The 25239-nt window shown below is 39.7% G+C and overlaps 5 protein-coding genes across 5 annotated transcripts; all 5 read left to right on the forward strand.

The window, feature by feature from the left end:
* Positions 1 to 920: 920 nt before the first annotated feature.
* On the forward strand, positions 921 to 1508 carry LOC307121356 (histone H1-like; the record flags this gene model as incomplete). Its single annotated transcript, XM_079808904.1, has 1 exon — positions 921 to 1508. One exon carries the CDS (start codon positions 921 to 923, stop codon positions 1506 to 1508), a length of 588 nt encoding a protein of 195 aa, XP_079665030.1.
* A 3609-nt stretch (positions 1509 to 5117) lies between these two features.
* Positions 5118 to 5504, forward strand: LOC307122341 (histone H2A; the record flags this gene model as incomplete). Its single annotated transcript, XM_079810424.1, has 1 exon — positions 5118 to 5504. One exon carries the CDS (start codon positions 5118 to 5120, stop codon positions 5502 to 5504), a length of 387 nt encoding a protein of 128 aa, XP_079666550.1.
* Positions 5505 to 6274: 770 nt separating this feature from the next.
* Positions 6275 to 6685, forward strand: LOC307121319 (histone H3.2-like; the record flags this gene model as incomplete). Its single annotated transcript, XM_079808838.1, has 1 exon — positions 6275 to 6685. The coding sequence occupies one exon, from the start codon at positions 6275 to 6277 to the stop codon at positions 6683 to 6685; it is 411 nt and encodes a 136-aa protein (XP_079664964.1).
* A 1334-nt stretch (positions 6686 to 8019) lies between these two features.
* On the forward strand, positions 8020 to 8769 carry LOC307121763 (histone H4-like; the record flags this gene model as incomplete). Its single annotated transcript, XM_079809524.1, has 2 exons — positions 8020 to 8083; positions 8402 to 8769. The coding sequence occupies 2 exons, from the start codon at positions 8020 to 8022 to the stop codon at positions 8767 to 8769; spliced, it is 432 nt and encodes a 143-aa protein (XP_079665650.1).
* Positions 8770 to 9471: 702 nt separating this feature from the next.
* Positions 9472 to 9846, forward strand: LOC307121961 (histone H2B-like; the record flags this gene model as incomplete). Its single annotated transcript, XM_079809752.1, has 1 exon — positions 9472 to 9846. The coding sequence occupies one exon, from the start codon at positions 9472 to 9474 to the stop codon at positions 9844 to 9846; it is 375 nt and encodes a 124-aa protein (XP_079665878.1).
* Between the last annotated feature and the right edge of the window lie 15393 nt (positions 9847 to 25239).

The raw sequence follows: 25239 nt of genomic DNA on the forward strand, positions 1-25239 counted from the left end.
TTATATTTATACATTTAGCACAAAAATGTATTGAAAAAGACTTACAATTGAGGAATATAGGAGGCAATGAAGTGAGATATTCTAGCAATAAAAAGGTTTCAAACATTGTCCAGAAAAGTATAAGCTAGAACACGATGGAACATAAGAAATAGTGAGAAGGGATTGTTATTTAAGTCACTTGCTATGCCTTTTACTGTAAATGAACAACTCATTCAGATGAGCTCTAACACAATCCTCATTCACATGCCGAAAACTGAGAAGATGAGGAGAAACACATGTGATGATTTAGTTAAAACATTAACACTTGAGTGATCATGTGTATTTATTATTATGATTATTGTTATTTATGAGGACAGATCATCTGCTGGCCAGACATGAGAGTCACAGAGAGACTCGGATCCTCCGGATGATGTTCGTGTGCTTGAAGCTGCCCCAAACAGCAGCTGTAAGAAAGCCTCCTCACGCCCTCACTGATGCTGATTTCATTAAAGTCTCTTTCAGACTGTTTGCTGAACACACAGATGACGCGTTTGGGCTTTTAGCAACTTTTACACTTAAACTATCCATCAAATTCACACGCGGCTTTCCCCCGTGGCTGATGCTCGCCTTGGGTTTGATCTGATGGAGGCAAAATAAACATTTCCTCTTCGCGTGTTTTAGTCTCTAATGAAAGCTCAGAACCTCTGCTTGGTGTTCACTTTGTTTTGACTGTGACAAACTATTTTACCGCTTCAGTTTTGCCCCAAATGTGAGAGAAGAAAACACACGCTTGAGGGGCTCGTGGAAGCGCACAGACACCGAGCGGGCAGGTTGAGTCTATAAGGTTCTCATGTGTTATTGAAGAGCGCAGCGCCGCGCGAGCGCCAGTCATTGCTGAAACCAGACAGCGTTTGAAAGACTTTAGATCCGATCAGAGAGACATGGCAGAAACCGCCCCAGCCCCGGCTGCTACCGCCCCGGCCAAAGCGCCCAAGAAGAAGTCCGCTGCGAAAGCCAAGAAAGCAGGTCTAGGCGTCGGTGAGCTCATAGTCAAGGCTGTGTCCGCATCGAAGGAGAGGAGCGGCGTGTCCCTCGCCGCCCTGAAGAAAGCTCTCGCCGCCAGCGGCTACGACGTAGAGAAGAACAACTCTCGCGTCAAGATCGCCATCAAGAGCCTGGTGACTAAAGGCACCCTGGTGCAGGTCAAAGGGACCGGCGCCTCGGGCTCATTCAAGCTCAACAAACAGCAAGCCGAGACCAAGAAGAAGCCCGCGGCCAAGAAAGCGGCTCCTAAAGCCAAGAAGCCCGCGGTCAAGAAACCCGCCGCCGCCAAGAAGCCCAAAGCCGCCGCCAAGAAATCGCCCAAGAAGGCCAAGAAACCCGCCGCCTCAGCCGCTAAGAAGGCGACGAAGAGCCCCAAGAAGGCTAAGAAAGCAGCCAAGAGCCCCAAGAAAGCCAAGGCAGCGAAACCCAAGACGGCAAAGCCTAAAGCCGCCAAGCCTAAAAAGGCAGCTCCCAAAAAGAAGTAAATATTTTTTACATACCAATTTAGTTTATTCCTCAACGGTTCTTTTAAGAGCCAACCACTTTTTCTGAAAAGGAGCAAATCTCGTGTATTTTAATGATTTGAACGGATAAGTCAAGAAAAACTTTTTTTTTTTTATTTGTGGCCACTTATACTCATGGAATATAAACATTATTTAAGATACTAAAATAAGTAACTAAAATAAGTCTTGAATCACTAAACTATTTTTTTTAATATATATACAACAATTGATTAAAAAGCTACACTGTGTGATATTTTCCCCCATCTAGTGGTGAACTTGTATATGACCATCCAGTGAATTTTAGTTTCTGTTCTGTTCAATTCCGATTTCGTTTTAACTCCTACGGTGGCCGATTTAGTCCAAGATTAATATGGCTTCCAGTTCGACCTCGTCCACATTCGACACGGTGCCTGTGGGATATTCTGTGCGCAGTGGGATGGTTGGAACTCAACTGGCCTAATTATTCGGCTAGAAAGAACTGCAGCTAATCCAGAGTGAACTTTGATGATAGTAATGTTTATTCAGTCATCCAATTGCAAGGCATAAACAGGTTTGCATGGATATGTACATAAATGTGGTTTCTGTGAGAGAACAAATTAGGATGGTAAATATACATGATAATGACATGACAGAATATACACAGTTAAGAACTGTATAATACTTATAAGTTACATTTGTATAATGTAACCGTAAACCAGAGCTTATTGTACCACATATAGGCGCTAAATGCAGCTGCATTAAAAGGAGCGGAGCTGCCGCTGCTGCTGCTAACAAGCGGTGTCCGGTTACAAAAGTGTGTGCGCAGGTTTAACGTTAGCACTGCAGTGCGCTCTGTATAACAAGTGTTAATATGCCGATCAGACCTGATACATATTTCCATCAACATACATTACAAGCAAATATTTTCTATAAACGAATAAACATTGTTAATAACTGAATGACTATTCAAATAGGTGAGCATTACGCTATTGTATGTTGACACAAAAATACTTCTGAGGTGACATCAACTGAATTACATGATGACACACTCTGAAACACATCCACAATGACAATAACTATTATTACTTACGGAGTTATTAACGCACAGAAATACCACACAAGGAAAAACAGACTTTTGAGGAATAAACAAGCCAGGAAAACTCCGTAACTCTGTTACTGGAGCTGCTGAGATGAAAACTCTCTGCGCATGCACCAGACAAGTCTGAACAAGTTGACGCGCACAGTGTTAAAACCGGTTAAAACGCGAAAGGCGAAGCTTGAATTTACGGGTATGTCCCTCTTTGGCTAATGTACTTTCAAGATGGAGGGGCAACATGGCGACCACCGTTAGATCCCATTACCTTATGTATTTTCAATGGCATATTATAAACTTTCGAGAATACTTTATTACTTGAAAGAAGTAAATATACATTAATGAGCACATATATTTTTGAAAGAACTAAGTGTTTTTAGCTAAGAATAGACTAAAAAAGTTACACAGTGTAGCTTTAAAAAGGGCAGAAAGGGGTTCAGACATTGATGATCACAGTCCAAATGGGATGTTGCAAAATAAAGACAAAGATAAAATAAGTTTTGAATCACTAAACCATTTTTATACATCAGTACAGGGCCCAGTGACGTGCACTTTTGATGTCCAAAGCCCTTTATGAAGTCAAAATAAGGAAATGTTTAATAAAAAGCACATTTATTGAATCTATTGATCTCTGTTTATCAAATGATATGAACATATATTTAGGGTATTACAAAGTGTAAGAAGTATTAGACATTATAGTCACATAATGCCATACCGGATAACTGTCCGGACCTTAGAGTGACATACAAAAAAAGCCAAACAAACTGTAAAAAATCTAATAAACCCTTACATCTCTGCCACAGGCATTATTGTATGAGTCTTGACAACAATATATTTAAATATTACAAAGAATATGACATCCAGTTGATTGTTATGCTTTGGAGCATTCTGTCCCAAAACTGGCTGTCAGCCAATGTCATTCGGGATAACCAGCAAACTGGAGCAATTTTATTTTGACACGATGTGAGACAGCATGTTAAACAATCAGGAAGACCCTGAAGGACCCCCCAAACAATGGTGACATTTAAGTATGTCTTTCATTAAATGTGTTTAACTTACCCTTTTTCCTCACTAGCACACTATGTAGTAAAATCCTGTGTCATATGGGATGACGCTAAAATAACATATATAATGTGGATTTTATGTAAATATGTTTATTTAGCATGAATTTACATATTTGGAAGTTGAAGGTAAAGGTTGCAGATTTCTATAGGTAGCCAAAAATACTGCCTGATTAAGATTTAAACTGAGTTTTGTCATACAGGATAACAATTTTGTCATACAGGATAACAGTTTTTTTTCTGTTAGCCCCTAATGTAATTCATTATCTTGGATGACATGTGTTTGACAATATATTCTTATACAGTTTTCAGCTTTCATTTGTATAATTTCCATTCAAATTGTGATATTAACATATCATTAACATTGTTTAGTTGAATATTAGCAAATTATATAATTCATAATAATATTCAATTACATTTACATTTCATTATTGTCCAACCTGTCATTTGGGGGAAATGCCCCTTAATCAGATTGTTCTTTATAAATATGTTGTTCAATTACATGCTTTTGTAAATGTGTCGTTCAAATAAATGCTGTTCAGTGAAATGAGTGAAGGTCGCCTACTTTAACCCTTTACATTATTTATGAATATTGATGTAGATGAATACTATGATCATCAATAAAATGGTTCAAGGTACTTTTCAGTACTAAATGAAACCTAATGTTGAAAAGTTGTGCTGTTTTGATATTCATAAACATGAAAAAATTATTTAAATCTGGGAAGAAACCACACTGAGTTTGTGTGTAACAGTTTACACACTGAAAACCACATCAGTGGAGCTGATGTGCAGTTTTAACCTATTTGAATTTTTTGTCAGTTGAAAACCTTATTTGTCACTGGCCCACAGACAGAATATATTCACTCTGCTGGAGGATTGTGACACAACCCCACACACAATAAAACTAAAATATTACAAAAGGACCTTAAAACTACAGTATCAGAAGATCAATGTGCCCAGAATATACAGTGAGTGAAAGGTTTTTGTAGAAACAGCGATTAATATCCATGTCCCATGTTAAAGTGTGCATGTCAAACCCCAATAACAAATCGAGAGTGAAGTAATTTATATGAAAAACTTGTTTAAATTTCACCATTTTAGTTAAAAGATCTTTAACTGAACACATATTAACTGAACACAGACAACCACATTGTTAAATGAATTTTAAGGGATATAATTCCCTTACCATCTGTAATGCACTGTACAATATATATTTTCTATCAAATATTTCAGTAGTTTAATCTATTGTTCTGTTTTATTAATCACAAATTCTTGTGCATAATTATTCCCGCTAGAAAAGGGGGTTGGGCTTTGGAGGGAAGTTCAGTGATTGGTTGAAATCTCTACAGACTCTAAACCAATGGGCGACTGGCACTCTCGTATAAAGACAATGTGTGGCGCAACATTGACCTTCATTCTTTTATTATCGACTGAAGGTTTTAGTCAGAGACATCTAAAATGAGCGGCAGAGGCAAGACCGGCGGCAAAGCCAGAGCGAAGGCTAAGACTCGCTCCTCCAGGGCGGGATTGCAGTTCCCCGTCGGCCGTGTTCACAGGCTTCTCCGCAAAGGCAACTACGCTCAGCGAGTCGGTGCCGGTGCTCCTGTTTATCTGGCGGCTGTGCTCGAGTATCTCACCGCTGAGATCCTGGAGTTGGCTGGAAACGCCGCTCGGGACAACAAGAAGACCCGCATCATCCCCCGTCACCTGCAGCTGGCGGTGCGCAACGACGAGGAGCTGAACAAACTTCTGGGCGGAGTGACCATCGCTCAGGGCGGCGTGCTGCCCAACATCCAGGCCGTGCTGCTGCCCAAGAAGACCGAGAAGGCCGCCAAGTCCAAATAAACTGATCACCGACTGTTTTCGCAACACAAAGGCTCTTTTAAGAGCCACCCATTTTATCTGATAAAGAGCACTCGGTTATTACTTAACAACATGTGGTTGAGAGTGGAAATTAGTCAATTGTTTTAATGTTTTGCATCGATTATCATAGTCACGCAAGTTGTGCGTTTTTCTACAAGCAGATTAACTTACCTCTTAATGTGTGTTTACCACCCAAACTATCGCCCCTAATATATAATGGTTAAGTTCTGATAATGTCTAAAATATTATAATAGATTTTCTGAACAATCAATATATTAGCTTCAGGGTAACAAATTGATCAATGTTATTCTGGGTCTTTTGCCCTTCAGTAGCGGCTGCTCTACAGAAAACTGTTATACGCCCCGTGTGGGAACCATAGTGTGTCTTTTCTGGCTGCGGTGCTTTTATATATAGACTGTGATTGTGTTCTAATCCAAGATCTGCACAACCACTGGGAATTAAGGCCAGTATTTCAGAACAAATAAATACAACAATGTGAGTATAAAGATCCGGGAAGAGTAATTTACTCTTTGTTTGATGTAGTCAATAGAAGCAGCTCGAGCGGGAAACCCTCCGCGTGTTTGAAAAGAGGAGACGCGCAGTCATTGGCGTAGACGTCACACACTAGCCAATCACAAGCCTCTGCTCCCTCGCGTCACTGTGAGCTCGTGGTGGTCGAATGCTATAAAACCAGGCGTGTAACAAAGAGCCGCATTTCCAGCGTCACAGGACAGAGAGAAGTAACTGCAGCAATGGCAAGAACCAAGCAGACCGCTCGTAAATCCACCGGTGGTAAAGCCCCGAGGAAGCAGCTCGCTACTAAAGCCGCCCGTAAGAGCGCTCCGGCCACCGGCGGCGTCAAGAAGCCTCATCGCTACAGGCCCGGGACCGTGGCTCTGCGAGAGATCCGCCGTTATCAGAAGTCCACCGAGCTGCTGATCCGCAAACTGCCCTTCCAGCGTCTGGTGAGAGAAATCGCTCAGGACTTCAAGACGGATCTGCGCTTCCAGAGCTCCGCCGTCATGGCCCTGCAGGAGTCCAGCGAGGCTTATTTGGTCGGCCTGTTTGAGGACACCAACCTGTGCGCCATCCACGCCAAGAGAGTCACCATCATGCCCAAAGACATCCAGCTGGCCCGCCGCATCCGCGGAGAGCGCGCCTAAACCCGCATCTGCATCAGCCGCTATAAACCCCAAAGGCTCTTTTAAGAGCCACCAAAACTGCACAGAATGAGAGTTTCCAGTTTAAACACTGAATATGAGCAGAGAGTTGCGTTACATTGACATTTGAGTCTACACTTTATTATTATGATAAACCGTTTATTTTAGAATATATGTTTTTATATGTATATTTAATGTCCTAGATAATTTTACATTTTAATGAGTATTTTCATAGTAAGTTAGAGTACGAACACACACACACACTTTAACTGAACCCTATGGCAAGAGTTATTTTCTAATTCCTTGTTCGGGGAAAAAAATTGCTCTATGGGAATTAAAAGGGCAGGCCTTAAGTTGGCCAATGATGTGCTGTTTTAAAGTCACATGACATTTGAATGTCCCTCCAAAACTCTTTCCCACCGTCACAGAAGCTGAAGTGCTCCAGAAATTGCTCTAATAACCTCATTTCTAAACATCTCTTCTCAAGGGGGATTTATTGTTGTGTCTTTGGAAAGTCAATTATATATTTTTATTCACAAAAATCCAACAGTTTTACTGTAAATTGAGTAAATATCGGTGTGTCCATATGGCACCGCTGTCCCACAGTGGAAGTGCAGTGATGTTTTTCCCCATTGGGATTGTTTATAGATAATAGCATCAATAATATAATCACAGTGATTATTTATTTGAGGAGTTTATTGTTGTATAGCTGTATTTATGCAGGGCTCGACATAAGCATACATTTTATGTATAAATAACAAAACTATGTCTTTTAATTAATACATTTACAGAAAGATCAATATGAGGAATGCAGAGTTCACTAATGGGATGAGAGTGAGGATGAGTTTGTCATTTGAGGTTTAATGATGGTGATCTACTTATTTTTTGTTTGCATGAGTTCAAAGTATATAAATCTATCAATTTCTAAAAGAAACATGCAAAATCATAATTTTATAGAAAACTACTTTTTTGACCATTTTCCATTGTGGTACAGCGTTGCCATAGCAACATTTTTTCTCAAGATTTTGTTTGGATTTTTATGATTGTAGCTTTTTCATGTAATAAAAACACATTTTATTCTGAATGCCAAAGTTTAGACTTTAATGGTGGAGACAACAAAGCTGAAAACATCTCACAATTACACTCGTAACTCATTTTTATAGTTTTTAATCTCTGACCTTTCATCCATGAGTTTGCCACTTCTTTTCATCTTCAGTCTGTCTGAAAATATACAGCTGTTTTCTTTCCAACTCATTTTCATTCGCTCATCCACAGTTTTGATCAAATCTTCAGCTGCTCCCTAATAGTGGCATGGGCTGTTCTGAAACTATTATGGGATGTTGAAGGCCAAAGAAGAGATGACTCTTATGGAGCAAGTTCAGCTAAAGGGAGATATACAGTGTAGATCAGAGAGGCCTGAAATCATTCATACTCTATCAATATACCTGACATGTCACATAGAAATATACTGTTATATACAATTAATTAATTGAATATACACATTTTCATTCAGTATCTCTATATATGATATAATTATCTTCGTCAAAATAAACTTATAAAACTTGTTTTGTTTTTTTATATATGAATTAAAGGACAGGCCTCGTGAGATCAGGGTTAGGGTTAAATCACATTGTTCTTGTGCTGAACTATATCGAGGGGCGGGGTGAGGGGGTGGTTTCTGTCAGGTCCTGTAAGCAAATATAAACGGCCAACTTGTAGCGCTCATTCTTCACTCGTTGTTGTCATTTGACCGACTGAAGTACTCAGAGTTAATCATGTCTGGAAGAGGCAAAGGCGGTAAAGGACTCGGTAAAGGAGGCGCTAAGCGTCACCGTAAAGTTTTGCGCGATAACATTCAGGGAATCACCAAACCCGCCATCCGTCGTCTGGCTCGCCGCGGCGGTGTCAAGCGCATCTCCGGTCTGATCTACGAGGAGACCCGCGGAGTGTTGAAGGTGTTCCTGGAGAACGTGATCCGCGATGCCGTGACCTACACCGAGCACGCCAAGAGAAAGACCGTCACCGCCATGGATGTTGTCTACGCGCTGAAGCGGCAGGGACGCACCCTGTACGGCTTCGGAGGATAAACGCCTGAAAACAAGATAAACCACAAACCCAACGGCTCTTTTAAGAGCCACACACTTCCTCAAATAAAGAGTCATGTCACAGCAATGCAGGCGATACATATAAATTATTTCTAATAAGCTGATATGAATATTAAACAAACCTATGTAAATTCTGGGAAAAAATTGGCTTTTCAAATTTCTACACACAATTTAAGTTTCTTTTAAGATTTTTTAAATGATGTGTTGCGTTAAAATCAACTTTTAGCTGATATTCAAAACGAGAGTTGTATTGTTTCTTTCAGAGAATATCTTGCAATTTCAAGTGATTTACAGAATTGAACTAAAATGATGAAAAATAAAAGTGAAATGTTAGTGGTAAAGGGGCTTTTGTGTAGGAGGGAATTTCTGGTACAAAATGCTATTTTAAAAATGGATCTTAATTTTTTTTATTTTAAAAATGAGTCTTCAGACTTTAATCAAATCTAAAAAGAGCGGGACATGAACAAAGGAAACGAAAATGCACGGGGTCTCTTTCAAACATAAAGCGGTGGGCGGGGCTAATATTTACCCGCTCCTTTGAGTTGTCCAATGAAATACGAGTTCATGGGCTCGGCCTATGAAAACAGCCAATCAGAAGAATCTCGTATCTCTCAGTAAATTAGCATATGTCGGTGAATAAAAGCCTCTGTATCGCTCCTAAGCGCACATTGACTCTTCATCATCATGCCTGAACCAGCAAAGTCCGCGCCTAAGAAAGGCTCCAAGAAGGCTGTCACCAAGACCGCCGGTAAGGGAGGAAAGAAGCGCAGAAAGTCCAGGAAGGAGAGCTACGCCATCTATGTGTACAAAGTGCTGAAGCAGGTTCACCCTGACACCGGCATCTCCTCCAAGGCGATGGGCATCATGAACTCTTTCGTCAACGACATCTTCGAGCGCATCGGCGGTGAGGCGTCTCGTCTGGCGCACTACAACAAGCGCTCCACCATCACCTCTAGAGAGATCCAGACCGCCGTGCGTCTGCTGCTGCCCGGAGAGCTGGCCAAACACGCCGTGTCCGAGGGCACAAAGGCCGTCACCAAATACACCAGCTCAAAGTGAGCTGACCTCTGACCTTACCCACCCCAAAGGCTCTTTTCAGAGCCACCCATCTTCTCGTTTGAAGAGCTTAAGTTGTGAGATGAATTGAAAGTTCTTGTTCCATTGGTCAGTTTCAGTAAAACGTCGTTGAGAAAAACATTTGTCGTAAACCACCTATCAACTTAAAATATTTAATATAATTGTGCAATTTTTGACAGTTTAGTATTAGATATAATTGAATGGGGTGCCTATGGGGCAGGACAAAAGAAACGACTTTATTTTTCTCATCCAATTTCTGTGGTAGTGAAACACGATTATGCTTGTCGATACTGACAATTGTTATTAATTCTACAAATCCTTATTCATAATTATCCATATCAAATTAACCAAAAACTGCAACTAAGTATTTTCAGTTTTATTTGCACATGTTCGGTTCACTCACATATATATACTATAGCATATGTCAAATGTGAACTATACTGTCACAGCTCTAAACTGCTCAATGTAGATGAACATGATTGACAACAATTTATACAAAGCTCATATTTCCATATCAAACTCAAATATTTCAGTAGAATAATTTTCTTTCTCAGTGTCAGAAACAAACAGCCTAACAACAAATGTTGAGTTTAATGCTATTTAAACATTTAAGTAAAGTTGCGTATGAGACTAGCAAAACAGAGAAATCATAATTATTTGTTGACAAAGTCAAAACACTGCTCTAATGTTGTTTCTTACAGAACTTTCTGCTTCTTGCTTTTCTTGGTTTTTAAACTTTCTTTCTGCTCTACATCTGTGGACCAGCAATAATATATTGTATGACCTACAACACTTTTTATATACTATAACATAGGCCTATTTACTGCACCAAAAAGTGCTTCTAGTTCAACATTAGGCTTCAGTATTTGGGTAATTTGCATTATCAAGACACAAAAAAAGTTGGATCCTTAAAACCTTGTCATAAAAATCTCATTCCAACCAGCCAAACAATTTTGTAAACCCTTATACTGTTAGTTTATGAATAAAATAACACTGAAGCAGCGGTAGATTCCAGAATCTTTCAATGTAATTGTGTATATATGCACACAGGGCTTGACATTAACTTTTTTGCTCACCAGCCACTGTGGCTCGTGGTTTTCCAAAGTTATTAGCCACTCAGCATTTTCACTGGCCACAATTTTGCTGTTTGGAAATTACATTTTATATGATTAAAGTTGACTTTGAGATTTAAAACTTTCAAATGCAGAGTGACCACCCAAATCAAGACTGCATATCAGCTGGTATGTGCAGGTGGGCAAACTCAGTTTGAGTTTAGGCTAATATGAGAAATTGAATATGATATGAGTTATTTTTGTTAGGCTATATAAAGTAACAAAGAAGCAAATTACAAAAACAATAATACATTTAAAAAATTTTTTTTTTTTTTCAGAAACAGTAGGTTTATTTAATATGTATACATGTATTTAACATCTGTAGTTGTTTGATTGACATTAATGACAGACAGGTATTTAATTGGACTGCTGAATGCATGGATGTAATATTCTGACACATATCCAGTTATTACCTAACCGACTGTGTTCGTGCAAGATACTCCACACGATGGACATTTTGACATCTGTGTGCGTGTGTATTCGACTATTCGACAGACGCAAGGAGAACTGATCGTTCTGTTGTGTGTCATTCAGCGCGATTCCGCCTGTCCCGCCTTCACTAACTGCAAGTTAATCGATAAAGAATTGTCATTTTGTGATACGACGGTCTTGGCATTTCATTTGGCTGGAGACTGAAATTATATTCAACCCGCCAAAGTGGCTAGAGGGAGTGGCTGCCATACCGCCACAGCTGAAATCTACCCGCATTTGGCGGTGTTAATGTCAAGCCCTGTATATATATATTTTAATTTAATTTAATATTTCCTTTTACTGAAACACTAATTAATTGACCTGTCTGTATCTCTCACTGAGAGAAAAGCACATGTTATCAGCATGTTTTGGTGAAGTGCTTTGTTGATATGTAGTTAAGACTCTCCAACCTTGGGAGAGCTGTGATTCTAGGGAGCTTTTGTGTGTGTGCATTGCATGATCACTGCAGGCCTAATATTGAAGATGGACGTTTTCTGCACACAACACCAGACCTGAAGACGCCTTTCTGCAACCTCCGAGGTCAACAATGATCTAATTCTAGTTATAGGGCGACAACTAGTCTACCTAGTTTAGTGATATGCTCTGCTATCTATCCTTGTGTGGAAATATATAGTGACTGTGCATTATCTCTGCCAATCAGAATCATTCAACATGGCAGTAAGGACGTGGCTAGACCTTGAAAACAGTATAAATGTTCATAAATTGTATGTACGATGGGCGGAGGCGGGGAGACTGTTAGAGGGAGTGCGGTCTACGAACTCCTTGTGAGACTTGAAGCTTCTGTGCATGAAACTGAAAACTATTCTTCAATAAATTTTTCTTTAATGAATTACTCTCCTGACTCTTGGTCTTCATTTTTCACTACTGGGTCCTAAGCTGTTACCCAAACACCATTTTGAAATGTTTATTTCACAGACCTAATAAATACACCAACATTAAGCTCTTCAAACCAGTTAAATATAATTAAAATGGGATGCATTTCCTTGACAGCATAGACACTAGTCAAGTTGCCTTCCACTTTCTTTTTTTAATGGTGCAAGAACAAGCACAGACATTTAAACAAAGTAGCTTGTCCAAATCTACAGAACTGACATGGTTTAGACCGGTTAATGCCACACCCTGGAAACAGTTTATAAACAACTTTCACGAGTCAAGGTTAAATGCCGAACCCCCCCCCCCCCCCAAAAAAAAAAAAAAAGGGGGACAAGTGTAAAACCTTTTAGGCTCCATTTAAACCTGTATTTATATTCCACTTGTGAGCGGACTGATAAGTGCTTTAGTACCAGGAGTAAACAAGCCCTCAGACAGCAACCCAGGTGGGATACACCAGTTAAGGGACTAAACTAGCTTTTATTAAAGCACCAGTCTACTTTTCAATAAACATTGGGGCTAGCCTCAAGAGAAAAATAAAGACTGATCACAATTTAGGATTAAAAGGACAGTAGGTTGATCCTGTTTTTTTTATTGCAGATGCAATGCATGATATCAAGACAAGCAGTTATGTTAGTCCATAAAGCCACAAGTAGAGACCAAAACAGATTAAACAACCCCTAATTTGATACCATTAAGAACAGGGACCCAGGTTAGCAACTGGAACTTGGCAAATAGGTCAGGTTTGGGCAGAAGCGTGGCTTGTTCCACCAGTTCAAGTCAAGCACAACCTTGAAGCAAAAAAAAACAAAAAAACTACTGGTTTAGTAGTGTGGCCCAAGAAAATAAACAGAACAGTCATGAAAGATCAATAGCAAAGAGACACAGTTGAGTTAAGTTTATTAAAACTACTAAAGTCATATGACCAGGTTAACTTCTCCACTAGCCACCACAGTTTGCCCACTAGAGACAGTCTTGACGTTAGCATCTCTTCCTGGAAAATAAATGGTAGAATCGTGTGAGGCATTTAAAAATGGTTCCTGAAGTACGTTTACAACAAGCACTCACTTTTTTTAGTGCAGCTTTGCTCACAGGAGCCAGAAGAGGGATGGCACACTGCTGTACTACAGTGGATGAAGATCTAACAGAGGGGGAAAGGGTTAAGCCACAGAAATCACTATAAAAAAATAATTACAAAAAACTATTAAGGATTCAGGCAAGGCTACAGTCAGAAATGCCTTACAGCACACTAGATGGATAAAAACTAGCCTTACGCACTCATCGACCAGAAGGTCCCACTGGGGTAGACTGAGTGGACTGGGGGTTGATGTCGCCCGGCAACGTCCCAGCATTAGGACAATGTTGGGGTCGGTCCTCTCCAAAATGCGCACCTCAACATAGACAGGCTCCCGCAGGACTTTTGTGACTGGATAATCAACATCACTGTAGTAGGACGTGTATGCCTCATCACCCGAGGAAGAATACCAGTGTTTAACCAGAAACTGCTGCAAACTGAAGTTTTAGAAAATACTTATGCAAACTTGGGACAGACACTTACCTTCTGCACAGCCTTTGGTGACACATTGACCATTTGCCAGTCTAAGCTCCACCCTGAGGGGTCCAGAAGCCGCTACTGGTGGAGGTGCAGGAACAGTGTTGACCTCCACAACCAGAGCTTCCACAGAAGTAGCAGAGTACCTACACTGGAAGAGAAGCCTAGACAACAAGTAGTGAGCTTGTAGCATTTGTCAAGGATTAACACTTATGCTAAAGAAAATATAAATACTTTTTTTTTTTACTCAAAATGGCTGTCCCTTGTGATGGAACCAAGTGGTCCAACACCCACTTCATACGAGGAGGTCATCTGGTTCTCATACACCACATATCCACCATCCTCCTGCAAATAGTAACTGTTGGCATCCAGTCCATTCTAAGCCATGCAGAACAGAACCACAAGCAGCTACTCACCATCATGCTTGTGCCACATGCAGTGACAGGGAACTGGTAGCAAAGGAAGGTGTGGATCCCACAGGACTGCAAGGTGTGTCGTTTCCAGCCAGGAGACTGACTGAATCCAGGCTCAAGCAAGGTAGTGTAACATCTAGGGTTGGGTATCGTTTGGGTTTTTTTCGATTCCGGTGCCAAACCAATACTTTTAAAACGGTTCCGGTGCCTAAACGGTGCCTGAACCGATACTTTTTTTTTTTTTTAAAAGGCCACAAAACGAGGTGGATGACATTAAATGGCTTTTTATTTATTTATTTTTTATTTAAATTGAACCATTTATTAAAAGTTTAATGTATACTTAAATGTATGAATATAAATAAATACAAAACACAATTTACTTATTTACAAATTATAATTGACATATTTACAAATTCACAGTAAAACCTAAGCCACCCAACTACAACAACCCTAATATAACTCTTAATTACAATAATAACAGCAGTCGTCTGTGTTCTTGCTCTGCTACTAACCAGCTTCGAGCTTCAGCTTTATTTTGAAATATGATCATATTCTCTGGCTAAATATTTTAGAACGCATCGTCTTAATGTTTCCATGGTGACGCGTCATGTTTCTCACATGACACACAGCAGCCGCAATAGCGCTGACAGCTCAGCTGTATCGAGTTTATTTCGTTTTTTCTTTTTATTCAAAATATTCACAAACTTCTTAACTGTGTCACGAACTATCTGATGTTCAAATGTGTGAGTGAATGTGTGTTAGTTGATCTATAAAGCGCAATGGGCGGCGCCATGTTAGTTTGCGCCTCAGAATCGGATCTGTCGGATTTACAACACTTGAGTTCATTCTCGTCTCACGAAATACATGAAAGTAAGTGACCAGTGAACTGGAAGAAGAATAGAGTAAACGCTATAGTTACTATATAATGTGCATGTATCTGATGTGAATAAAACATGTAACGTTAGTCAAATTATAACCGCCTGAAAGGATTGTCATAGCCGCTTTCATAGACATCAGTGTGTGTTTTTTGCTAGTACTTATGAGCATTTAAATGTCTGAAACCTGAAATAAACATGATGTGGTTGAAAACACTGAATAGTTGTCATGAGTTGTGATGTGACCAGCGCTGAGCGTCTGTCTCTGGCTCAGCCAAAGCGCGAAAGCACGTTTGAATTTTGGCACCGAAATGAGGAACCGAAATCTGCGTTCTGATTCGGTCCGGTACATACCGGTTATATAAGTACCGGTGCCATATTGGAACCGGATTTCGGTACCCAACCCTAGTAACATCTCTAGCCACCACTAACACAAACTGATCATCTTATACACTGGACAATCACTTGAACAAGGTACAAGATCAGGTTATTACTGAGGAGCAGTTTAACATGAACACCTATACATTGACTCACTCTTACCTGCCTTCGCATAGAAACACTGGTGTCCGTCAAAGCAGCAGTTGATAGCTTCACACTCAGCACCACTGATACCTAGGGATGGCTGACGCGAAACTGACGTTTCGGCACTTGCCGAGATCACAAAGCGCAGATGTTTCGAAACACTGCTGCGAACTGTGATTCGAAACACCCATGTTACGTGACTATGGCTAAATGAAGCCTCAAAGTATTTCATCAGGTGGCGCTGCCAAAACTGCATTGATTAAAGGGGGCGGGAACAAACCACACAGTCACACATCTGTATTCACCACAGTTTGAAAGTTAAGTAAATCCATCTTCACCTCGTGGGTTTTTGTGAGAGGAGAGAGATTTTGTGATAGCAGTGATTTTGTGATATAAGTGAGATTTATAGTGCACTTTGGTTAGTTAGGCTATATTTAGGCTAGATTTAAATGAGATATATTGACTGATAGGTATAGACAGTGACAGATAGAATATTTATATAGTGACACATTCATATAGGCTAAGTTAGATAGTGATAGATAGCACAGCATAAGTTAGATATATAATTATATAGATTCATAGGTGATATATATATATATATATATATATATATATATATATATATATATATATATATATATATATATATATATATATATATATATATATATATATATATTAATAGAATAGATACAAATGAAGGCTCCACATAAGAGATGCCGTACATTTTTTTTATTGCTGAACAAATAATCATTTACAAACCGCATGGCAATAACAGAACATTTTTGTATTACAAAATACAGATCAGGTGCTTGAAAGTACAGTAGAAAAATATATCAGGCCAATTATAATAAAAGAATAAAAAAACATTAAAGGGGCTAGGGTTTTGTTTGAAGATCATATTGTTCTATAATGGAAAAAAGAATGATTGCATTTTCATAACTTTGAGGGCTTTTGTATAAGAGTTAAACTCATTATGAAATTAATAAAATCTTGGTTTCACCTTTAAGAACTTGCATTTGTGTAGGCTATATAACATTTTCCCAGCATGAAGATGTTGTTAATCAGGAAGTTATCTTTGTTATTGTCCATTACAAGAGATGCCGTACATCTGTGGTGTGGGATCATTTCCATTTGGAAACACCAAATAAAGTGAGATGTGTTTATTGTGATATGCAGCTAGCCTTGATGCACAATTGAGGAGCACACTTTGGAGGGTGCAGAAGACAACAAGTGTCCCATGTGAGAGGATTTTTTCAAAGGCTGGAGAAATTAAAAAAAGAAGTCAGCTAACTCCTTCAACAGCAGAGCAAATAATATTTTTGAATAAAAATGTTATGTAACAAATGTGACACATTGTGGCATTATTTATTTTATTAATGTTCATTTTTCATGACCACAAAAAAACTATAGTTATTCATAATGAGGAGGCTACAGGTTACAAAACCAAGATCATGTAGTTATGTTAAAACTGTTGTTTTTTAATGTTTTGTTTTTTACATGGATCATTGTCAAGGTATTTCAGATCAACACATGCAAGTGACCACTAGATGTTGCCGTAGAGACAGGTGTCGGATTGATTCGAAGCTTCGAAACAATATGGCACATTTGCTTCAACTGTTTCAGTGCTTCACGAAGCTTCGGTCTGCCCATCACTACTGATACCAGGGCCACATTGGATCTGCTCATAATCAGCTATAGCACATTTGTCAAGGGGCTCTGCCTGCGCCACTGGCTGCTTAGGCTGAACCTGCTGAGGAAACTGTTGACTAGCTTGTTGAACCTGCTGATGAACCTGCTGGTCAGTTTGCTGTAACATCAGTGCTCGAGGATTCTGGGGCAGATTACTCCACTGTGGAACAGCATGACAGAAAGCACAAAACCACATACAAAGTGCCAGCAATTGAACAGCACACCAACTTCCTGCCATTGTTCAACAGCTAGTCACACTGTTGAGATGATGCACTTTGGTCTTTTTGGATTATACAGATTTTGGCTAATTAACGATAATCCCTCCCTCTTCATTAACAGTCATGATTCTCCAGACTTGCCCAAATGGGAGCTATGCTAGCAGAAAATTATCATTGGTTCTCAAAATCATACGCATGTGATGTTTCTTGACTCCAATTAGTCAGATCTGTCATATTGAAGACAAATAAAAAGGTTCATGCTCAGGTTTGCTACAGGAGCTTTCCCAAAGTACTCTGGGTAGATGTTTGGTGCATTCTGCTTTGCTTGTAGACATGCATGAATATTAACTAGCATTATACTTTTACAATATATTCATATGGCAGAAATAGTAAGAGTAGTCTGTAGTTCCAAATTTAGCAACACACTCACAGACCTCCCTAAGCTCTTCCCCTCGAGGCAATCCCTGTCGCCAGTGTGAAGTGTTTCACAAGTGGCGCGAGAGGTTTATGTGGACAGACCCTCGACTCCTTGATTATGACAGAGGGGACGAGTCTACTCATATGTACTTAGCAGTGTTGGGGAGTAACTAGTTACATGTAACTAGATAACGTAATTTTCAGTTACAGTTACTGAGAAAAAATGTGTAATTAAATTACAGTTACTTATGAAAATGTTAATTATTACAAAGGGGGTTACATCTGAATATTTTCTGTAAAAAGCTAGGATATGTTGTATAATATTCATTTGTTGCTTTGCCTGTTTTTGATGTGCAGGATGCCTCTTGCCATTTACAGTGGCTTATTTTTATGTACAATTGCTAGGACCCATTTCTCAATTCTTAGGTCACGTTTTCAAAACTCAACTTTCAGCTCGGCACAGCAGATCATTTCACATTCACAATGCACTAAAGCTACCAAAACACAATTATATTCCCTAGCAAAGGTTTTCAACCAACAAACACACTTTGTCAATCATAAAACGCAGACCCTAAAAACACTAATGTCAGGTTGCATTATACGATTTCAATGATTATATCAATGATTTTCTTTATCTCTTTACAAAACCAGAGTGACTCTCTACTGCTTATAATTCACTGCAGTTTATGTTACAAAGTCCATGTCTACATTTCAGTACAACATTAACAAGTTTTCCTTTTGAATGGATGGTAATGTGTAGGTGTTCAGTTGTGTAGGTGTTCATTTACATCTAGTTTCTTTTATTTTTTTCCATTCAGAATATATATCAATATGGTATTACTGTAAAAATAATGTTGCAAATTTCTGTCTTATTAGGCCCGCGCACTGATGGTGTGAGGACCCGATTGGAATTGCTCTGTCTTTTACTCTTCTTCTCCAAAATTAATCGCATTTTTGAGGGCCTAAACATGCTTGAAAACTCATGAAACTTTCCACACGCATCAAAAGTAGTGGAAATCTACATCTGATATGGGTTTCAGAATTTGGTGTGGGAAAATGGCTCGAAAGCGCCACCTAGAAAATTTACATTAAGCGTCATTTGCACTACGTTTCACATACAAGTATGAAATTCGGTACACACATGTAACAGCCCAATACCTACAAACAAGTCCCTGGAAGCAAAATCTGAAAACCCAACAGGAAATTAGATATTTTGAAGTTTTTTGAAGTTTTAGCAATTTCCAGACATTGTACTTTAACAAACTCCTCCTAGAGATTTTATCAGGTCAACATACTATTTGGTCAGTCTAATCTAAAGGCCTTGGTGATGTTAAATTGTGAAGATCTTGAGTTTTTGCTGAAGGGCGTGTCCGTGGCGGCTGGACAAAGTCTGATGTTTCGCCATGACACAGGAAGCTGTTGTAAGTCAGGCATACAATGTCCGATCTGCCCCAAACTTCACATGTTTGATAAGAGTCCTGACCTGAAGACATCTACATGCCAATATTAATTCAGTCATAGCGTCACCTGCTGGCAAGAGGACATGGCATGCTTTACACTGTAATTCGCTTCCAGAACCACATTTAAACATGCCGCGAAGTACCAAACATGCTAAAAAACATGATAAGTCATGCAACAGGTGGCTAAGGGCTAATGTATGCAATTAACGCCACGAAACAGGAAGTTGTTGTTACTCAGGCATACAATGTCCGATCTGCCCTAAACTTCACGTTTGATAGTCCTGACCTGAAGACATCTACACAGCAATATTCAATATTCAGCCACCTGCTGGTAGAAGGAAGTGTGGCACATCAAAATTTATTTGCTGTATATTTCTCCTATATATACCCGCTTAAATGCATCTTGCTCACTGTTCGCTGTTTTCCTGAGGCCACCGGGTGGCGGTGGCCCCGGGTACAAGGGCCCTTTCAACGCTGCTTGCAGCTTTAATTTATTTTTGTGTTTAGGTTTTGAACTTATGTTTAACAGATTTTAAAAGAGTATGTAAACATGTGCAAATTGACCTATAAATTACATAATTAAATATGAAATAAGTTTTTGTGGTGTCTAAAGGCCTGTACACACCGGGACGAATATCGCGTGCGCTTATCGCCACCGTTTTTTGAGACGTTTTTCAGCGCGTCTTGAGTGTTCACACCCAAGCAATTTTCATTGCCGATGTGCAGAGTGAACGTGCAAATTCACTCTCTGACAAAAGATGGCACTTAGTGAAAAACAGAAATAGCCCGGTACACAAGGTGGGGCTGCGCTCGGTGCACTCGCTTGTCACACAGAAGAAGAAGAAGAAGAAGAGAGACAGTATGAGGAATGAGGAAAGACAACGGAAAAGACGTAGATTTAAGTTAATAAGAAGAGAAGAACATGGGGAGTTCTATCGACTGATACAAGAGCTAAAAATGTATCATGAATGTTTTCGGGGGTATTTTAGAATTCCGTCAGCGAGTTCGAAGATTTACTTCAACAACTGGCGCCCTTGTTGACAAAAGAACAAACACAATACCGTAAACCAATCGACAAAGAGCAGCATGGGTTAGCGTGTGTTTACGGTGAGTTTGTCTATATTTGCAGCTTTGAGATCTAAAAACGAGTATTTGTCTAGTTCAGTTTTCTAAGCACTGGGGACTCGTTCCGAACTATTGCATTCAACTTCCGACTTGGCGTGTCGACTGTGGCATTGATAGTGAGTGAGACCTGTGATGCAATTTGGCATTGCCTCAAAGATGAGCATTTGCCAGTGCCTACTGAAGAGATGTGGAGGTATACAGCCTGGAGGTTCCATGATAGATGGAATTTCCCTAATTGCTTGGGAGCTATGGATGGGAAACACATATACATCCAGGCCCCTGCAAACTCTGGTTCTCTCTACTTTAATTACAAAGGTACGTTCTCTATAATCTTACTGGCGCTAGTTGATGCGGATTACCGTTTCCTGGGGGTTGATGTGGGGAGCTATGGCAGCAACAGTGATGGAGGCATCTTTGCCAATTCTGTGCTGGGAAAGGCACTCAGAGATTGAACTCTGAATGTTCCACCACCAAGTGAACTTCCGGATACTCCTGAGCTGGGAAAAGTTAACCACGTCATTGTGCCAGATGAAGCTTTTCCTCTGAAACCATATCTCCTTCGGCCATACCCTGGACACCGCATCCTCACAGACAAGCACATTTTAAATTATTGTTTGTCTCGTCCACGGCGCATCTCTGAAAATGCATTTGGCATCCGCAGCCAACACTTCCGGGTTTTCCGAAGAACTTTACAGGTTCAACAAGCTGTTGTTGACAAAGTTGTCAAAGCTGCTTGGGCATTGTGCAATTATTTACGCCCGAACGGAAATGACCAGGATTGTGAGCCAACACTGCAAGGTTTTGAACATTAGAGGGGGCAGCGGGCATCTGTGGAGGCACAAAATTTCAGAGAACTGTACAAAGGGTACTTCAGCTCGCCAGCAGGAGAAGTTGCTTGGCAATATGACCATGTGAACCATGGTCTGGAGCACAGATAAAATCAAACTGTACATTTGTGCATCATTCATTATATTCCCATTTTGAAAACCACTTCATGGTGTGTGTGTGTGTGTGTGTGTGTGTGTGTGTGTGTGTGTGTGTGTGTGTGTGTGTGTGTGTGTGTGTGTGTGTGTGTGTGTGTGTGTGTGTGTGTGTGTGTGTATGATCTTTTTTTCTCTTTACAAACAATTTCTCTGTGAACTTGAATACATTTGTATGATATCTATTGTGCCCAAGTGTCTTTTTTTCATCAATTAATATACCAGTACTCACCACAGCAAATTACATATTCATTTAATAGTTAAATATAAATGTAACTTATTTCAATAAGGTCAAAAATACAAATATATGCCAGGTGTAAAGACATCGTTAAAATAGTCCATGTGACTCCAGTGGTTCAACCTTAAAGGGGTGGTAAACCACGATTTAACTATTCTAACTTTAGCTAGCGTGTAATGTTGCTGCTTGAGCATAAACAACATCTGCAAAGTTACAACGTTCAAAGATTAAAGCAAAGGGAGATATTTGCTTTTAAAGAAATCAATTTCTAAGAACTACAGCAAACGGCCAGTAGGCGACTACACACATTCCTCCAGGGTTGGTGACATCACCAGGCTCAATATTTACATAAACCCCTCCTCCGAGAATATTAAATAAGGGGGGGGGGGGGCATTTTGTATCGCGGCGCTGTTGTGGTATAGTAAGGCTGGAGTGTTGTTGCCGCGATGCCAAGGAAACGCTGTTATTTTCATCCGGATTGCAGGTCTGGGTTACTTGCTTTGTACAGCCTTCCTTGGGACGGGGGGTGCGTTGCAGAGCGTTTAACATGCAGCATGTTATATGCACGTGTGTATGAGACAGAAGGGAACAGGGGCGTGCGGGGCTCCCGCAGCACATCTCACGGAGGAAAACTTCCACAATCTTCGCGAGTTCAATGCCGGATTTGCACAACGTCAGCTGCGTGAGACAAACGCGGCCAGTGTGTGAATGCACGACACGCGCGGGGCTCCCTCCCGCAGCACATTTCACGGAGGAAAACTTCCACAATGTTCGCGAGTTCAATACAGGATATGCACAACGGCTTGTCCTGAAAGGTGGATTTACAAACAGAAGCTGTTTACGGGCCACAACCTGTAAGTATGATTTATTTTTCATCTATGTGTTTTCCTGTAATAGGTTGTAGCAAGGAAGTAAACAGATGACAATGCTATTCTGCAAACCAGTCTGTTAAATGCTCATTCATACTTAACGTTATCCGACGAACACCTAACGTTACAAACACTAACGTTAAAATCTCAACAGCGAACTTGGCATTAGTGTAAATGATTCTTTGATTAGAGCTTTTAATGTATTATTTATCTACAAGCATGCTAAACATGGTTCTGTGTGTGATTTGGCTAACTTACTAGTAAAGCCAGTGTTTAGTGTTCGTTTTGGGTTAATAGTTCTTGCGACAGATATTTGGCTATAATCGTTCTAAAAATACAAAAGTAACAGTGCCATTCAATAGCGATCACTATAGATCCGCAGTCTTTACTCTTGAGGACTGAACAGGTTCTGCTCGATCATCTTCACTAAAGTGTTCTGGGTCTGATTCGGGCTCAGATTGGTATGTTTTTATTCAATTCAATTCAATTCAATTCAAATTTATTTGTATAGCGCTTTTCACAATACACATTGTTTCAAAGCAGCTTTACAGAAAGTGCATTTCATAGACGTACAGTAAAAATGTTAGAAAGACAATGTTAAAGAATAATGTTCGAAAAAGTTAATCAATCGTGTATTAATTTAGGCCATAACAACGCTGGCGTTGAGTCGTCTCTTCACAGGCGTGGAGTCGTCTCATCACAGGTGTCGGGGCATCCGAAGTCTCCATGAGAGGCTGGATACAAACTGGAGCTGATGAACTATTTACCTCGGGACTAGTGTCCCGAGATAACAACAGAAAAGCAGATGGGAAATGATAAGCGTAGCTGCTGTTCAGAATATTATATTAATGCTTTTGATCCGATTTAACTGTAGTATAAAAAGATAATTATAATGTGAATGCTTGGCTAAAGAGATGCGTCTTTAATCTAGTTTTAAACTGGGACAGCGAGTCTGAACCTCGAACAATATCAGGAAGACTATTCCAGAGTTTAGGAGCTAAATGTGAAAAAGCCCTCCCTCCTTTAGTGGACTTAGATATCCTAGGAATGACCAGAAGCCTAGAGTTTAGTGATCTTAAAGAGCGCGATGGATTGTAGGGCGATAGAAGATCCGTTAGATACACTGGAGCTAAACCATTTAGGGCTTTATAGGTTAGTAGCAATAGTTTGTAATTGATACGGAACTTCACAGGTAACCAGTGTAGAGATGATAAAATTGGTGTTATATGATCATATTTTCTTGACCTAGTAAGAACTCTAGCAGCCGCGTTTTGGACTAACTGTAGTTTGTTTATTGAGGATGCAGGACAACCAGCTAATAAAGCATTACAGTAATCTAATCTCGAGGTCATGAATGCATGAACTAACTTTTCTGCATCAGAAATAGATAGCATGTTACGTAGCTTAGCAATGTTTCTAAGATGGAAAAATGCCGTTCTTGTAACATATGAAATATGATTTTCGAATGTCAGGTTGCGGTCTAATATAACACCCAGGTCTTTTACTGTAGTGGATAAAGTGACAGGACATCCTTCCAAGGTAAAATTGTATTGCGAGAGGTTTTGTGGGCAGTTTTTTGGACCAATAAGTAACACCTCCGTTTTATCTGAATTTAATAGCAGAAAATTACACGTCATCCAGTATTTAATATCTTCAACACACGCTGTCAGTTTAGATAATTTTGCGTTTTCATCCGGTCGTGATGAAATATATAATTGAGTGTCATCAGCATAACAGTGGAAATTAATTCCATGTTTTCTTATAATATTACCAAGTGGCAGCATATATATAGAGAATAGCAGAGGGCCTAACACGGATCCTTGCGGCACCCCATAGTCTACTGACGTTATCTTTGATTTTTCCCCATTTAGACAGACAAAATGGTAGCGGTCTGATAAGTACGATCTAAACCAGTTTAATGCCTGTCCCTGAACACCAGTATAATTTTGAAGTCGATCTAAGAGTAGTTTATGATCTATAGTATCAAACGCAGCACTAAGATCGAGTAGAACTAGTATTGAGATACAGCCTTGGTCAGAAGCTAGAAGTAAATCATTTGTGATTTTAACGAGTGCAGTTTCTGTGCTATGATGCGGCCTGAATCCTGATTGAAATTTTTCATAGATATCATTTTCTTGCAAGAAAGCGCACAATTGAGCGGACACAACTTTTTCTAGTATTTTAGACATAAATGGAAGATTTGAAATTGGTCTGTAATTTGCTAGGTTATTATGATCTAATTGTGGCTTCTTAATGAGAGGTTTTATGACTGCCAGCTTGAATATTCTTGGAACATGACCTAAAGAATAATATTGAGAAGAGGCTCTTCCACTACAGGTAACAATTCTTTCAGTAGTTTAGTGGGTATTGGATCTAATAAACATGTTGTTGGTTTAGATGCAATGATAAGTTTGTTTAGCTCTTCCTGTCCTATAGTTGTAAAGCGGTGTAGTAGTTCTTGACGGGCGATAGTTGCGGTTGAATCATAAGACATCATTAAAGATTGTACATTTACAATTTTGTTTCTGATGCTTTCTATT

This window comes from Gobio gobio (assembly GCF_949357685.1).
Source record: "Gobio gobio genome assembly, chromosome: 25".
NCBI classification, from domain to species: domain Eukaryota; kingdom Metazoa; phylum Chordata; class Actinopteri; order Cypriniformes; family Gobionidae; genus Gobio; species Gobio gobio.